The 18,255-nt window shown below is 36.4% G+C and overlaps 1 protein-coding gene across 1 annotated transcript; it reads left to right on the top strand.

The window, feature by feature from the left end:
- The first annotated feature begins 5,897 nt into the window (after nucleotides 1–5,897).
- On the top strand, nucleotides 5,898–15,127 carry LOC118744994 (probable cytochrome P450 6g2). Its single transcript, XM_036478475.1, has 3 exons — nucleotides 5,898–6,407; nucleotides 13,643–14,455; nucleotides 14,555–15,127. Exons 1-3 carry the CDS (start codon nucleotides 5,898–5,900, stop codon nucleotides 14,837–14,839), a joined length of 1,608 nt encoding a protein of 535 aa, XP_036334368.1. The 3' UTR covers nucleotides 14,840–15,127.
- Nucleotides 15,128–18,255: the final 3,128 nt, after the last annotated feature.

Raw genomic sequence — 18,255 nt, 5'->3', positions numbered from 1 at the left:
TGTGTTCGAAAATAAATGGGCATCTCTCCGAGCTCTCTCGCTTCTTCACTGCGAGGAGCCTAACCCTCTCCCCTACGAAATCGTCTGCGACCTTGTTCACCACCTGGACGAAGAAGGTCAGGCTACCGCCTGTAATTGACGTCAATGATACACTAATTCCGACGGTGAATGACCCCATAATACTCGGAGTACCCTTCGACAGTCTGCTCTCCTTCTTTGCGCACGCAACCGCTATTGTCAACAAAGTACAGAGCCGCAACAAGGGCCTCAAGACGCTAGCCGGCAGTACTTAAAGCAAAGACAAAAAAACGTTGCTGGCAACATACAAGGCAATAGGCCGGCCGGTTTTAAATTACGCAGAACCAGTATGGTGGTCGCCGGAGACTAGTACGACGCAGTGGATGAAGCCGCAGACGACGCAAAATACTGCACTACGGACAGCGACTGGATGGCTTCTGATGTCGCCAGAACACCACCTGCTCTCTGCAGGCAGTTTCTTGTTGGGAGCCATAGACGTGGTCATCCAAATGGGCAACTGCTTGCAGAAGAGACCTTGCCCAGGCACGTCAGAAGGCATCTCTACGAACTGACGGACGAAGTCCAGAAGTTCATTAAACAACCTCTGGACCCGTCAGATTATCGACAGGCCCTGAACGGCATTCACAGGGAGTCAGTCTCGAGTTATGTAGACTCCAAATATGTGAATGCTGTTCTACCGGACATTGACGAGACGGAGCTTCATCTTCAACCACAATAGCCCAACTTCGCTCTGGCTAATGCAGCAGGTTAAAATTAAACCGGAGCAGACTAAACTAGATGTACCAAATGAGATTCCGGCATGCGGAGAGACACCCCATGACTCGAAACGTCTCTTCGTATGCCCGGAAAACCCGACAACCCTAACGCCTTTGTCACTGTAGACAGAGCCTATTGAGGCTGCACGGTTCTTAGGGCTGCCGTTAGTGGAACTTGACGATAATGACTGAGATATTAACCGACCTGGGCGGGGTTGTTGTAGCCGCTACAACAACAACTTTAAAACACCTTAAACGCCGAAAAACGGGCACTGGAGCTCAAATCAACCAACTGGTCCAAAAATGGTTCTAATAAGTTTCGGTCTAGTCCCAAACTGTTTCCCAACTAGACCCTGGCGACTCTCAGACTGGTTACCAACTGGCCCTCCGTTTTCCAAGTGGTTCCCAAGTCACTACACCAAATTCACCCACTGAGACAGACAACATGTGTGCGTCTCTGTCTAGTCCTTCGACATTTTTTGCTGGGCGATGCGTTACATCTTCGCAAATTTTACCATTATCGAAACCAAACATGTATACACATCAATAATTCAACGAAACTCTGATACTTCCATTTCCGCTGTAGCGTATGTTGTGTATATTTTTAGGTGCAATATTAAACTACTTCCAGCAAGGCGACATTTATCTCTCGTGTCTATTGTATGGTCTTTGATATGATACCTACCGACGAGGTTGATGTCTGGACTTTTTCATTTGAACTTTGTTTATAATCTATAATTATAGCAAAGGTGTCTGGACATACAACATTGCACGTTGATAAAAGCATTGTAATAATAAAACCTGGTCAAAATGTCACTTAACTTAATCAGCTGACCACAAGGGTATATCTCATACTAATAGTAAGTAAGAGAAGAAACGCACAAGAATTAATTCCCAAAGTTTTATTAAAAATTATATTGTATTCTCAAAATTGATAAATCAAATAAGAAAAATTGGTTATTACATAATTGGTATTACTTATTTAAAGTGAAAATTTTTTTAAATTTGTGGTATGAATTAGAAGGGAAACGAGGAAAAAATAAATTTGCACAATTTTGTATAAAGAATGGACACAAAAAAAGACTAGTCGATTGTGTTTACTCATCACTTGCGTAAAACTAACTGTAAATAAAATGTAAGTATACACATTCATAGGGTACGTTGTCGTTATTAATTTCTATTATCAACTTTTTGTAACTTCTACGTATACTTCAAAATGTGTTCGGCGAAGTGTGAGCTTGGGGAGAAACATACGTCGAAACAGACTTTAAGCAGATAAGGGGCGCTGAGTTTTATAATGCAATGAAGACAAATGCAGTCCATGATGCCTTCAAGAAAAAAATGTTGGACAAGTTTATTATTTTTTGTTATTTTTTGGCCTAATAATCACATCTGCCAGTGTGGCACGAAGAGCAAAAAATGCCTAACCACGGCTCTCAAGAAATTTATATGAAGGAGTCTTTGCACTAACGTTTGCTGTCGTTCATAAAGCAACATGACGGCTCAGTTCTGTTCTGACCCGATTTAGCATTGTGCCATTACAGCCCTCTTGCCATGAACTGGTATGCCGGTCACGGGGTAAATATTGTTCAAAAGGACCACAACCCACCAAACTGTTCACAATTGCGACCCGTTGAAAATTTTTTAAAGAAAATAGCTAAAAACGAAAGAATACATCTAAAATGAGCAGCATTTCAAAGTTAATTGGCAGAGAGCAGCAGATACTGTCACAAAAACGGATGTCCATAGCCAAGTGAGAGTGCTCAAATATAAATTGCGCCATTTTGCTTATAATGAAGAAAATTGAACTAAGTTTTTCTGTTTAATATAGTAAGCATAATAAAGTAGATGATAAAACACAGAAACCTTTCTTCTTAGGTTGTGTAATATGTTGTTATAATGATTTTCGGCTGACCAAAATTTTTCGTGTCCATTTTTTAAGTATCTCGTTCCTCCAAATCAATTTGACATCGCTCATTGGGTTGGAAGATTCCTGCTAGCCTGATCGCCTTGCAAGTATCTTTTCCCGAGGAGGGTGATGTTACGGCAACACCAGCAATATGGCAGCGCCAATTCAGCACTGTCACTTATTTATTTATGTTGGTTTAATTGCCCCACATATCTTTCACTTAGCTGTTAATCATTCGACATACGTCTTTTAAATACGCCGGTCGTGTAAGAAAATAAAAACTACATTTTTATAACTAAAGTGACCGCAATTTTATTTCAAGCGAAAATTGTACTGGCATGCTATTATAGATTTCCCTTTTTTTTTAATAACATTTAATTAATTCAAAGACATTTATTGTGAGAGTAGGAATGGAAAAAAAACTCCACAAGTTGCCTTTGCTACCCAATGAACAGCAGCGGGGCCAGCCACGTGCGGTTCTACCCAGTTAGCAGCTCCTAACAAACAACAGCGATAACCGCGACCCAGCAGAGCTCTAATTTTCATCGAAGTCGCAGCAGTGTAGCAGTGTATTGGTGTTAACAAGAACACCACCATAACAGCGAGATATGTAAGCGGCTACTCGACACGACGACCGTGACACGGAGCCACGGAATCCATGCCTAGATGAAAAACGTATAAAGTGCATACAGTAAGCCGCGGACGTGGTTTCAACGGGACAGCATGGTAGTGGTTGCAACGGGACTTGGTAAATTTTTTTTGGTACAGCTTCGACATCGGCGAAAAGGCTTTAGTAGCGGTACATCCACATACACATATATATGTATGTACGTATATAAGCACGCGTCGTTTATAGGATAAGAGGTATGCGATATCTCTTGCTTGATATGGTATACCTTTTGCCATAAACGGTCTACATACGGTATACATATCGTCGTTTAATGTATAAAACCGCGTATCACCAAAATGCAAAACCGCATATGAAGTTACGCGAAACCGCGTATGTGAGGTTGGATAAATTATTTTCTAGAGAGTAGAAACACTCATATTTCAAAATGGTTCTCTTTTTTATAAAGCAATCGCCTTTCTGGCTAGTATATTTCAGGATAAGGATTGAGCCTAGAGCTAGTGTGAGCAAATCCAATTTTCGGCAAAAAATGTCTGTTACGCGGTTTTGCAGAACGACGATACGCGGTTTTGTACTTTAAACGACGATATATATTTATGTGGTACATATTCGTAGGCTTCGTTTTCTGCATAAACATCTGCATTGCACTTATTTAATTGATTTTTTTACCCAGAAAATTTACATAAAAGGAAATTTTTCTATAAACGAAAATTTTTTTCTGTAACGTTAAAGACAAAAATTTTCACCATATATGTATATTAAGGTAATTTATGAATGTTACTTCTTTACTACTGAAATACATGTTTTAAATTTTGTGGGATAAATTTTTAAGATGTGGGTAATTAAAGGTTTTTTTCCGATTATCGTGGGATTTTTAACAGAGAATGTCTGGCATCACTGCTTCCAACTCGACAAATATACTGAAAGAAAAATCAACAAAAAATTGGTTAATATTACCAAATTCAAACTTGAAAAGGAATCAATGTAATTTTTGGTTAATATTAAAAATGCCTTGGTTGATATTTTCAACGATGATTTGGTAATATTAACCACAATTCTGTTTACATTAACCAAACTTTTGGTTCGCGATTTGTTCGTTTGAATTCGCTTATGTTCTGCATTTCACAGATGCTTTTTCATAATTTGGAGATGTAAAACAAAAATGTTTATTATCATTTTAACAAGGTGAGATATGAAACCGCATGTACGTTAGCAAACAACAGAAAGCATCTCCGCACACTCAGCTACAGCCGCTTAATATAAGTGTCTGCAAATTTTCAACTTCAATTTGTTGTTGTTGTTGTTGTTGTTGTTGTTGTAACGGCAACAACGTCGTTTTATTTGGTTCTGCACTTCACAGAAGCTTTTTCGTAATTAAGAAAAACCAAAAACAGAAAGAGATAAAAATGATGTTTCGCGCTGACGGCATTCGTATTGCTGGAAGCCAACAAATAACAGCAATCACCTCAGCACGTTCAGTTACAGCCAGACATACGAATTTTGTTCTCAAATGTTCAACTTGAATTACATTGCTTACAATCGGCTTATTAACCATGAAACCATGCTATCGGCTCAGTGTATAGGTGCAATAATTCGATATTTTAAATGATTCAAAGGTTTAAAATTTTCGATTTTACATTACCCATTTGCTTATGCTAGGACGCTTGATTTCATTCAATCACAATCGTCAATCTTTTCATGATGGCAGAAATAATGCAATACCCATTTTCTCGCGGGATATCAGGGGATATGTACGTTTTGCAACTTGTTGAACTTTACTCCTAAATAAATACATATGTAGATAGGATGTGCAATACGCTATTCGAGGGGCAGTCGCGCACACACACACACAGAGGAGCTCACTCAGGAATGTTGCCATATTCACAGTTTGAGGCAAGCTTACCGTTTTCTTTAAATTACCCCCCTGTAAAAATTACAGTTTTGTAAAAATCTAATGGCCTTATTCATAAAAAATAAAGTAGCTTTATAGAAGGTTTATAAATTGAAAAATTTATGAAAACGTCAATTTATAAAGCTCTTTAAACCTACTTTATTTTTTATGAATAACGCCATCAGATTTTAAAGAATGCATTAAAATATTTATTTTCGTTTTTTCGTAAGTAAATTTTTAAGTGCAAAAGAGAGGCAACTCCGTATTTTCTTCTTTGATTAAAAAGAAGTCAGCTGCATTCCAATCATACGGTTGAAAAAACCTTAACAATCCAAAAATCCCTTCGTGTCTGAAAGTTATAGTTTTTTGTTGAAAATACAGTTTTTTTCTTGGGAATTCACAGTTTTTTGAAAACAAAATCTGGCAACACTGTTACTCAGTTACCAAATTTGGTGTTGCCATTTGATACGTTCGTTATCGTTTGATACGCACAAATGAACACTCTTGATAGCGGTATAAAAGCGCTTAGGCACCCGCCACTCGCAATCAGTTTAAACTAATTTGTTCATATTGTGTTCTAACGTGAATTATTACTCTAATAATTGCAATTTGATATATCTATTATTAGAAAAATAAATAATATCGACGTTAGTGAACAAAATCACTTGGGAAACTATGGTCGCCATAAATATGCTCTCGGGCGTTGCGGGCGCCTTAACCGCCCACTTAACTGAGATCTTAGCCACTCTGGCCTTCTTCTTCTTCGCACTTTACCTGTGGCTGCAATATCAATATTCGTATTGGCGACGTCATCGTGTGCCTTATATTGAGCCGACAATGATTTTTGGCAATCTCAAGGGTATTATCAATTCTGAGAGCGATCCCTGTTCGTGGTTCCAGTATTTGTATAATCACGAAAAGGCTAAGGATCATGCAGCGGTTGGCATATACGTTTTCAATAAACCTTCTTTGTTGATACGCGATTTGGAGCTGATCAAAACAATTTTGATTAAGGATTTCAATTATTTCTCAAATCGTCATTCCGCTTCCGATCCGCACTCCGACTCGTTGGGCTCAAATAGTTTGTTCTTTGCGAAGAATCCCAGATGGAAGGAGATACGCGTGAAGTTGACGCCCGTTTTCTCAAGTGGCCGGATGAAACAAATGTTTCCACTGATCGAGGAGGTAAGTGCGTAAATGTATAACGTATGTAAAATATGTAACAAGTTAGAAGCCTAAACAACCAGAAAGAGTGAAAACAAAAAAATGTCGCGCATTTTTGGCACAAATATATAACATTTCCGAGCAAGCATACACATATATTGGAATATGTACTTTTCACTACTTGGCGGTACATGTGTAATTGGTTGGTATGAGGCCTTGAGAGCCAGAGTATGTAGCATAACTGACATTAAAAAAAAAAATGATGCACAGCTTAAAATGGATTACTAGAACCGAAACGGTAATAGCCCGAGGCACGACCTTTAAGTTTTCTTTTACTACTCGCATAATAGGCAACATCACGTAGGTGCAATGAGCTTTTCAGCAGAGCTCAGAATTTTGATGTAAAATGTCACCATTGATATTTCTCATGAGTGAGATTTCAAAAATTTAAATGTTTTTCACAGACAAACGAATAGAAAAAATCTATCCCGCAAACATATTCTGAGCGTTTAGAATACACATATGAGTCTGAAAGGAGTCCTAGTTGCGTAAGAAATATAACTTTCAAAAACGAAAAATGTGTGACTCTTATATGAATCTTTTAGGAGTCATGTATGATCCAAATTATGAGTCAACACCTTGTTCCAATATAAAAAAAATAATATTTCGAAATTTATATGTATCTAAACTTGTTTATGCAGAAATTAAAAATAACAAAGTGCAGCAAATTTCAAAAAGTTGAAGGTGATGGGAATCGGACCAACAGCATGTGATTAAGCTGGCTAAACAATGAAAAAGTACGAAAGGATTTGAAAAAATTTGCTACCATTTCTATTTATCTCAATTTGTAATTTCGTGTTTTCAGGTGTAATTTCTTGAAATAAAAAAAAAAAAACAAAAAAAAATAAAATAAATTCACGACTTTAAATCGATTTAAAAAGCAAATGGGAACCAACAAATGCTTTGGTATCATGGTTGCCATAATTGGTAACTTTCTACCAAAATTGGTAACTTTTAAACGGTTTGGTAACTTGGTAACTTTTATTTCATTTTGGTAACTTTTGCAACTAAACATCTATTTGCATTCCTAGAAAGAAATGAATTATGTTTTGAATATGCATAATTATAAAAACCCTTCGACTTTCAGTGGCAGCACTACTGACACTTTTACAAAATTGCTTCTATTAAATTAGAGTCATCTCATATTCGAATACTGGTAATATTTGAATTACCTTGGCAGCGCCAAGGGCTGCACTTTTAAAACAACTTTAAAATTTTTGCGATAAATTTTGAATTCTACCCTCTCATATTTTAATACTGGCCATCGACAATTTTTGGTAAAGTCCATGCTTTTTACCAGACCCATCTACCGACATGTATTTCGACACCTACCGACATATATTTCGACGTACAGTAAATTATGAACAACCGAAAAAATAGCAATTTTAGCAATTTACTCGAAATTTCGCACGAGTCAAACGAACGGTTAAAAGCACCCGCCACTGTTTTTGTGTGCCGGTGCTATTATTCCGTGAGTCGCAGGTCCAAGTATCGGCACATTCCGAACGAAAAATTACACTGAAAATGGCACAACGCCGAAACCGGTTTGTCTCCAAACCAAATTTGACAAGGGATGATGGAAAATCGTGCAGTAATTAATTGATAGAAAAATATTTTCTAATAAAAAAATTATAATTGTCAATAGCATTTTCAATCTTGATAATTTATCAAGAAAATAGATTTAAAGTTCTGTGTCTGGATAAATAATCAAAAATTGACAAATTATAAAAATATTGAATTTATTAAGTGCACAGAACCGGGCTGTAAGTATTTGTTATGAAATATAGCAGTGTTATTCAGCATATTTTTTTCTCACTGAAGAAGTGAAGATTTTGGTAGCGAAGATTTGGTAACTTTTGGTAACTTTTCTTAAGAGATTTTGGTAGAAAAAAATGTTGGGGAGTGGCAACCATGTTTGGTATCACTGGTTTACAGCAAGCACGTTCTATGGATGCCACTATCCAATTCCTATGTGGAATTGCACGGTGATTTCGAAAATCGAGTTAATTTTTTTTGCGAGTTAATTTTGTAAAAATGACTTTTCGATAGGCCTGATAGTTTCTGAGAAACTAATTAACAAAAAAATAATAAAGAAACAAAACAGTCGTCATTTTTTTATTTTTCCCCTGTTAAAGTTAGAATTTTTTAAATTTTTCACAAAAAAAAACTAAAATTCTGGAGTTATTAATTGATTTCTTAGAAACTATCTGGCCTATCGAAAACTGATGTATGTACATATATGTATATACGTAGACATATAGTTGAGAAGTAGATGCGATCAAGCTAAAGTGTAATCATTTGCATATACCTAGGACGTTGTAGTGTCATTCTGTAAAAAAAAGTTGTGGCATGTCTGCACACTTTTTTAGTATATCGATTTATATAATATAACCTCGTTGGTGAAATATACATACATGAAATTCTCGATGAAGAACAAAACCAAATATAACGAGTGCAAAATAAGTACAAAACAAACAAGAAAGTAATATTGTTATTGTCTTCGTTGTTTGCTCAGTTACTATTTATTTATATATTTATATATATTTTTTTTATCCCACATTCGGCATAGCTATTAGGTGCATACTTACATACATATATTATCAAAAGTAGGCTACTGTTTTGTTTCAAAGAAAGTATGTATACATTTATGTACATATCTGCTCAGACTTATAAAATAAAATTTGGGCCTATTAAATTTTACAATAACAGCTCAGAATGACGTAATTTATGTACTTGTTCAATGATTTATAGCGTATATGTGAAACAGTAAAGTCGACCTTCGGAGGAAGGGAAACGCCGCTCATATCGGACTCTTAAATTAGCTTATTATGAGCGTAAAGGCTCCGAAATAGGACTCCTTAAAGACTCATTTATGACTCCAAATGTTTGCTGGGTTGCTTTGACCAGATATAAATGTGCGATTTTTTTTTTGTTTTTGTTTTTTTTAAGCAGACATACATATATGAAAATGATAAAAACCAAAAATTTTGGTTCCTTAAATATCACATGTTCTTTTACATTAATGCATCTGTATGTCTTTATAATTGACCTGAAAATGGTAAATCAGGCAAAAAAAACTTCACTCAGAAACTTGGAAAACTATAGATTTTGGATTTCTAAGTTAAATTTCCAAGTGGAAAGAGAGCCGTGACGGAATCATGCTGCCATATAATTTTTTCACTTATCTTTATATATCAAAATGAATTGCTATTCGTTTGTTATCGCATAAAGGCGGATCTCAATAGCATGAGTATACAAGCGTAGGTGAATGGACAAATTTGTATGGCAGCACATACATAGCAACACATTTAAACGTAAGAAAGTTTTATGGATTTTGACTTCCAAGCGTAAATGTCAAACATACGCATACGGATACGCATGCTATTCTGATCCACCTTTACTCAAGAACAGCTCAAGGGATTTGGTTCGTTTTTATTTCGTTTTGTTTGTTTGTAAAGAAAAAATAAATAAAAAAATGGTGTTGCCAGATATTTAAAATATCAAAAAACAGTTTTAATTTGAATGCGCTGCGATAATGCGATTGCACTGAGAACGTATACAAAAATTTTAATGTAGAAAAAAATAAATAGGGTTGCCACCTTTCGAAAGAAATTCAAAAAGGTTATTTAAATAACAAAAATTCTTATCCAATATAACAGTACGGATATCAAACGAAACGTGTTTGAAAGAGCTCTATACCATATTTTAAGATATGGCAACCTATCTTTAAAACTAAAAAGAATTAAATACATAAGTCACCTTATGCGATTTAATTTTAAGATAAAAATGTTTGATGATTTATATGTTCTTCGCTATTGTCTGTAGAAGAAATTTAAGGAAAATTTCTTTAAAATCGAATCCTCGAAAGCTGTGTGAAATGCACTGTGAAAGCCGCATTGAATATATTCTGAGGTAAGCAGATGCTAACGATCCAAATCAGGAATATTCGGAGAATATTAAGTGTTCTGTTTTGTTGAATTTTTATTTTAATTAATTGTGTCAATTTTTAAGGCAGTGTCACTCGATTGGTACATTGTATAGATATGTGCATTTTTATATTGGGCTATTGGTATTGTAGTCGAAAGACTGGTACAATACAGCAATCTTCTATTGCAAAATTTCCACAAAATATTTTTCGTGATTGGGATAAAGCAAAATATTTAGGTATTCACACCAGGGTTGTTGCGAATATTCGCATTCGCAACCGCGGAACGTCCAAATACATTTTAACATTCGCATTCGCTTCCGCATTTGTCATAATCAATGCGGAGCTTTTGCGAATGCGAATATAGTGCAAGTGCACTGATAAAACGTATATCTGGCAAACAAAAAATTTTACCTAAAATTTTTTGCCTGTGGAGATGCTACGCTCAGACTGTCCCCCTACGTACCCCTTCTTTCGTAATTTAAAGCCAAGATAAGAGTATGTATTTCCAGCGGAAATGTTCAACGGCTGGCAATAAAGAGCGCGTTAAAAGATCACCTTTAATTAGGTAAAAATTATGGAACTATCGAATATTATTTGTCAAAGGTCTGTTCAAAAAATCCAAAATTCACTTCTTGATCCGACAGCGGTGAGTAATTAATTGTGATTGCCTGCAACTAGGAAAAGCCGAGCTCAGCTAACTAATAAAAAAAAATTACCAGATATTCATTACAGGTGAATCCAAACCCAGGAACTAAGCAGATCTCAAACCTTTATCGTCCGTGATTCCAATAATTCAAATTATTATAAAAACCAGGTACCTTTTTAACAAAATAACATGATTTTAAACTAATTCTGCTGGCAGCCACGACTTTCAAAACAGAATTTTCTTCGAAATTTTCATTCCTAGAAAATGGCAATTTATTTGCCATTTCCACCTATGTATTCACAACCTCGCTATAAGCACACATATTTCAAACCAGTCACAGATGATAGGATTAAAAATGAATTACAAAAACTAAAATCGAAAAAACGCTGGTGACGTAAAGGTTCTCCAAATTCTGAAAATGCCAATGCTCCAAATTGGAATACAACGGTGTTAAAACAACGATCTTCCCATGATGCTAGATTGTGAAGGTGAAAGTCAGGAGGATACATCTAAAATTTGCAGCCCCGATGCGATTCTCAAAAAGGAATTATTGCACCACAGTAGAAAAAGAAATATACTTAACTGAAAATCCCTTTAAACTGGTGCAGCGTCAATCGAAATGAATTCACAATTTTGTCAAGTTTCAAGTTTGTTGCCTCGAGCGGGTAGTTATTTAGTGGAGCAGGTTTGATTTACGACCTGTAACCCGAAAAGGCAGCAAAATTACTCTTTATTAAATACAATGTTCCAATTTTTTAATTTAAGTCCTAAATAAAAGAAAACATTATTAAAAATTACTAACTTTTCCATTTTTTATTTACCTAAACCACCTAATGTACTCACCAAAATTATTTCTTACAAATATTTGACATCCGCATTCGCAACATGTGATTGCGTAAGTGTGCGTATGAGTTGGCTGCTCTAAACATTACAACTACAACATGTGAGCTCGGCATCCATATCGAAGCGTAAGACATATTCTACGTCAAAAAACTATCGAGTGAAAGACGATCTGTGCTCTAAATCATACTTCACTTGAAATTAAATACATATGTACGTAGTGACCCTGCAGTGAAAAATTATCAATTGCAAAATATAACTAACTTGTAGTTAGCTTTTTGGCGGGATTTCGATAAATACCTCACTTTTAATTAGCTATGACAAAACCGGTGAGTTGTAAAGTTTGTTTTCTTTACAAGTTTCTATTTAAAAATCCTCATACTAAAATTGCTTTGAATACATATTTTTCTGCACTTCACAAATCTTTTTTTCGTATTCAGGTCAAATAAAATGAAGTTCGAAATTTTATATTATCATTTTGATGTTATGTCTAATGGAATTCGGATATAGGACCACCTACTGCAGGATATGTAAAAAAAATATACAAATATGCAATGTTGAATGTAAATTAAATAAATAAAAATATAAAAAAAAATTTAAAGAAATAACAAAATGTTTGTTATTGATATTTTATGTCTAAAAGTAGTAAGTTACAAGCTATTTGAAGTGTAATGCAGCGGTATCCAGGTCTGACTTTTTTGCGGCTATCACCCCACAAAAGTAGTTACTTTTTTCGAACAAAATATACAGTAAGGGTATTCAGACTATCCCCATTAATGTATTAATTCGCTATCTGGTAACTCGGTAATACTTTCAACTTCGAACGCCCCTTATCCTTTTTCTGGTTAAAATTACTTTCGAATCAGCTGACGTGAAATCCTTTTATTTATAAACATTTATGAATTCCACAACAGAAAGATTTATTGAACTTTTGATAAAATGCATACACTTTTCGCACGAGAAAATTCTAGAAAATAAGTGACAGAAAGGAATCAACTGACATTTTAACGCGTGTATTACTACATTATCAGACTAACCACCTCGTTAAGTTGGTAATGATATATTCGGTAATTTACAAAAACAAAACAATGGTGGGAGTTACCGAATACCGAATTAAGACCTTAACGAGTATAGTCTGAATACCCTTAGTTAATAGTTAGCATTAGTGTTCGCGTAAACAAACTTAAGGTCTGTATAAGCTAACGTTACTCCCCGCAGCGGCCAGTCTTTATTACTGAGGGGTTAGGGCATCGTGGCGTACGGGCAGGCATGGGCAGAGAGTTATAGTCTGATTATATATACTTCGCACAACTTCGCATAACTTCGCATAAACTTCAAACTGTAATTTCGTATGTACTATGGATATATTTTGTATTTATTCCAGAAATTAGCAGAACTTTTAAAAGTTTAGCGATCTGTTGAGTTTAGATTTTGCTTCACAATTAAGTTACACTTTTATTGTACTGGTACAAACGGTTGTGCGAAGTTATGCGAAGGATGCATAATCAGACCCTTAGCAGGTGCTAAACGAGCGAGAGCGCAGATGAGAATACGACAGAATGCAAAATGAATTAGGCACACTAACACATTCTCACTTTTAGCTCACGCTTGTTTGTGGTATTTAGTGCCCACCTCTGCGTATGAGTAATCTGTAAATATGCACTTGGATGTCACATTTTATTTACTTATTTACAATATTATTTTTTACATTATATGTATAACAACCGCTCCTATGCATTTGCAAATAATTTAAATATATAATTTTTTACTCACATCTCGCAGATTGCACTCGAATATGACAAGTATTTGTGCGCATTGAAAATGGATCCGAAAACTAATTCTACAGTGTTGGATGTAAAGGAACCGAATGCGCTCTATACAACTGACGTGATTGCAATCACCGCTTATGGGGTACAGGCAAACAGCCTTAATGACCCCAATGGGATTTTCCGCAAGAGTGGCAAAAGGATTTTCACCTTCACTTGGCTACGTGCCATGGAGTTCAAAGCTTTCTTCTTTATACCCATGTTAGTAAAAATATTCCGCTTCAAAGTCTTCTCCGCAGAAACGACAGTCTTCTTACGCAACACCATCAATCATGTTATGGAGGAACGCGAGCGATCGGGTGCTGTACGCAATGATCTCATCGATACTTTGATTAAATTCCGACGTGAAGCTGAAAAAGAACTGAAGGAAGGTAAAAAACCATTCATTTTAGAAGGAGACGCTTTGGCGGCACAAGCAGCTATCTTCTTCTCGGCTGGCTTTGAGACCACATCAGCAACTATGTCTTTTACAATGTTCGAAATGGCGCGTCACCCCGAAATGCAGCAACGTTTACGCGAAGAGATACGCACAGCTTTGCAGAGTAATGACGGCAAGGTGGCCTACGAACTGATAGTGGGCCTGAAGTATATGGATAATGTTGTAAAGGAAGTGCTACGCCGTTATCCGCCATTACCTTTCATCGATCGCGTGTGCACGCCAAAAGCGGGTGAAAAGGGTTATTCGCTGAAGGAATTCGGCATAGATTTCGATGTACCTGAAGATATGCCTATCTACGTAGCAAATCATGCCGTACAAATGGATCCAAAGGTGAGTGCTTCTGTTTGAAGCTGACATTTTGTTTATCTTATGCTTAAAAAAACTTTTATAACGCGTTTACTTGAATATTTTCTGTTTGTATTCTTTTAGAATTTCAAAGATCCCGAGCAATTTAATCCCGATCGTTTTCTACCTGAAAATAAGCAAGACAACAATATGAATGCATATATACCATTCGGCACTGGCCCCCATAATTGCATTGGTGAACGCTTCGCAATGATGCAAACAAAGTTGGGATTGCTCTACTTCTATCGCAATCATTATGTAACGGCCTGTGACAAAACGCCACAGAAAATTCAATTGGATCCACGTGCCGTTCTTATCCAGTCCATTGGTGGTATTCACGTGAATGTTGTACGGGATCCGTTATTTTAAATTCGATTTTGTTCATATAAAAATTATCCAGTAACTTGCTTTCCCCTATTTACATTGCAAGTTTTTTTTTTGGATACATGAACACCAAAACTTAATCAGCCTTATCGTGAGTTTAATTTTCACCGAACCGATTAACTTTTCACTTTTGGTGTCCATGGTTTTACTATGGGCGGATGACAAATTTCGGGTGAATTTTTTTTTCGGGCGAAACTCCCGATAAGGCAGAATAACTTCTGATAACTTTTGAAAATTATACAAAAAAAATAAATAACCAAATAATAAGAGAGCGCAGAATTTTATTGAGTGCGTTACTTATTTGATATGATTTAAAAAATTGAGGAATTCGCTTTGGTTTTGTTGGGTTATGCTAGGTTAGGTTAGGAAAGGTTAAGTTAAAACGCAGTTACTCACGGACGTAAAAACCGAGAACGTGTCAGCTGACTCAATCTATCTTATGGGACCTGCGTGTTAACAAAAACTCACCACCGCATGACCGTGGCGTTTACTTTGCTTCTCTCTCTTTATATCAACAGCAAACCGCATATGTTTCTACGTACGTCTACGCTTGTTATATGACTATTGTACAACAATACTCTAAGACTTAGACTAGCAGAAAATATTTGACGGTTAAACCGATTACTAGGGTCACTAAAAAGGAAATCAGTGATGTCGAGGGATCCCTAGTACAGAAGGAAGAGGATCATCCTAAAGCGCACGAAAAGTTCCTGATAATGTTACGCTGGATTAGGGCTGCCAGATTTGTTGTGACGCAAAGCCGGGACAATTTTTTGAAAATGTTCTAAATACCCAAACCCCACCTCATAGCACAAAAATATGTACACTTGCGATATGATCCACAATTGTTTAAGTTCCACGCTCACTCTTTGAAACATTACGTTCCGTTTTTTTTCCCTCTTTTTATTGTGGATGTGGAATGGACATTACAGGTGAAATATCCCTTTGCCTACCGGCCGGGTCCAATGGACTCGAATGAGATTTTATTGTGTTCCCATATCAATATATCCGTGTTCATATGGAATAGTAGCTTATGTCGAAAGGATGACTTTAGTATAATGTGGCATTCCATTCGCAGCATACGATTGTGAATGACTCACTGGCGCCGAGCCGTTGAAGAACTGTTGGCAAATAAACGCGCAAGAAATAGTACCGGTACTAACAAGTCAATATTCTTATTAGGTCCCATCAAAAAACTCCTTGATATGATGCTTTTTGCTCTGTAACTCCTTTACTTTGGTTATTATCATGTAGTCTGTACTTTATTATTTATTGGCTAATGCTAGTTTCTCACTCTTGCCAACATGTGCCACTTTGGACTGTGTAGGCAATTCAGGAGTAAAGTACGACGTACGAAAACCCCTCCCTATAAGTCACTCATCATGTCCATGCTGGCATATAGCGCAGAAGCAAGGAAAATGCCAACATCCGATGAGGCGGACCAAGGAGGAGTATTCAAGAGAAATATTTTGTTGAGGATTTATGGGCCTTTACGTGTTGGCGACGGCGAGTACCGCAGACGATTTAACGATGAGCTGTATGAGCTTTACAACGTTATAGACATAGTGCAGCGAATTAAAATTCAGCAGCTTCGCTGGCTTGGCCATGTTGTTCGAATGGACAGAAACGCTCCAGCTCTGAAAGTATTCAACGCGAACCGCACTGCTGGTAATAGAGGAAGAGGAAGGCCTCCTCTGTTTTGGAAAGACCAGGTGGAGAAAGACTTTGCTTCACTTGGTATTTCCAATTGGAGTCAGTTGTCTAAGAAGAGAAATGACTGGCGCGCTGTTTTGGACTCGACCGAAATCGCCTAGGCGGTTACAGCGCCAATAAAGGAGAAGAAGAAAGGAGACACCCACTGCGGACTTTCCAAGGGTGGTTATAGACTGATAATAATTTCGATATATCGAGGAAGCATGGAAACTCCCATATAAATCGAATTTTCCATACCGCATATCTCTGGAAGTATTTGTGGTAGAGTCCTAAAACTTGGTATGGAAATATTTGGAATCAATTTTGAGTGGGGGCTATTGGAAATTGGGGCGTGGTGCCTTCCAAAACTATTGAAACTTTTACGTTTTTGTAAATACATATGTACATACACCGAACGACCGAAATGATTTTAATGAAGTTTGTTTATGTGTTTGAGTTACTTCATATATAGTTTTGGTTCACAACTTAAAACGCCAGGTGGCGGTGCAGTCGAGTTATTACTAAAAATCGTATTTATGATCCGATTTGGCTCATATTCGAGATATATAGAAATTGGTAACGGTAGGGGCAAAGCTATCGCAAAAAAAGCGCAAGGTGGCGCTGGAGTCGAGTTATTTATAAAAATTGTCAAATGGAGTAATTCGGAGACACCAGGGATCAAATTCGAATTACCACTGTTGAATCAACCACGAAATGGATTAGAGACAATTCTTGATGAATGCCTACAAATACAATTGTAAGATATTTAAGGTATTTAGTCTGAAATAAGTCCCCATTTTTTAATTGCCACCTACTAAACGGATCATTGTTGTCACAAGAACTTCTTCACGAACATAACGCTTTCGTTAGGTTATCTAAGCCAACAGTAGAGGATATGCCTTCTTATGACCACCAAACCAAACGTGAACGTGAATTGTTGGTAAAAACGTTGGACCAAATATTTCAGTAAAAAAATAATAAGGGGCCGTGGCACCTCCCATACTAACTAAAATTTTCATGTTGTATATCTCTAGAAATATTCGTGGTAGAGTACTGGAAACTGGTATATAGATATATGAGATAATTCCGTACTCATGGAGAAAAATAGCAGTATATATAATCGCAAGTGCACGTTTTTGGTGTTACCTTATAAATTAAGAACGGCTTCACCGAATTCAACAAAATTTATGCGGCATATTCGGGCTATCACGCAGATGGTTTCTCTGAAGTTTTCCTGAATTCGGAAAAGGGGGCGTGACAGCTCTAATCCTACAAAAACTATAAATGTGAAAGTTTGTATGTTTGGATGCTTGGTGGGTTATCACGTAGAAATATCTGAACCGATTTGGGTGAAATTTTGCACTTAGATAGTTTATGACCTAGATTGAAAATTAGGCTACTTTTTTTTTAAGTTGCCACCTGTTAAGAAAATTTAATTAAAATAATAATCATGCGAAAACTACGGAATGGAACATAGATATATACAAAATCAATCAAATATTACAATACAGGTATCAAATGACAAAATTTTAAGATAGCGTAATTTCGAAGATATTTTTGAAGACAGTTGCCACCCTACTAATATTATAAATATGAAAGTTGGTATGTTTTTGTTTGGCTGTTTGGGGCTCCATCACGAGGAAACGACTGAACATATTTGCATGGAATTTCGCACACAGATAGTTTATGGCCTAGATTGGAAAATGAAC

The sequence above is a fragment of the Rhagoletis pomonella genome, unplaced genomic scaffold (assembly GCF_013731165.1).
Source record: "Rhagoletis pomonella isolate Grant_MI unplaced genomic scaffold, Rhpom_1.0 Rhpom_scaffold_00008, whole genome shotgun sequence".
NCBI classification, from domain to species: Eukaryota; Metazoa; Arthropoda; class Insecta; order Diptera; family Tephritidae; genus Rhagoletis; species Rhagoletis pomonella.
The sequence above is the reverse complement of the archived record's forward strand: the minus strand, read 5'-3'. Positions and strand labels throughout refer to the sequence as shown.

Coding starts and splice junctions, on each gene's coding strand:
- LOC118744994 (XM_036478475.1), top strand. CDS start 5,898: ATGGTCGCCATAAATATGCTCTCGGGCGTTGCGGGCGCCTTAACCGCC. Junction 6,408..13,642: donor TGTTTCCACTGATCGAGGAG/GTAAGTGCGTAA, acceptor CACATCTCGCAG/ATTGCACTCGAATATGACAA. Junction 14,456..14,554: donor CCGTACAAATGGATCCAAAG/GTGAGTGCTTCT, acceptor GTATTCTTTTAG/AATTTCAAAGATCCCGAGCA.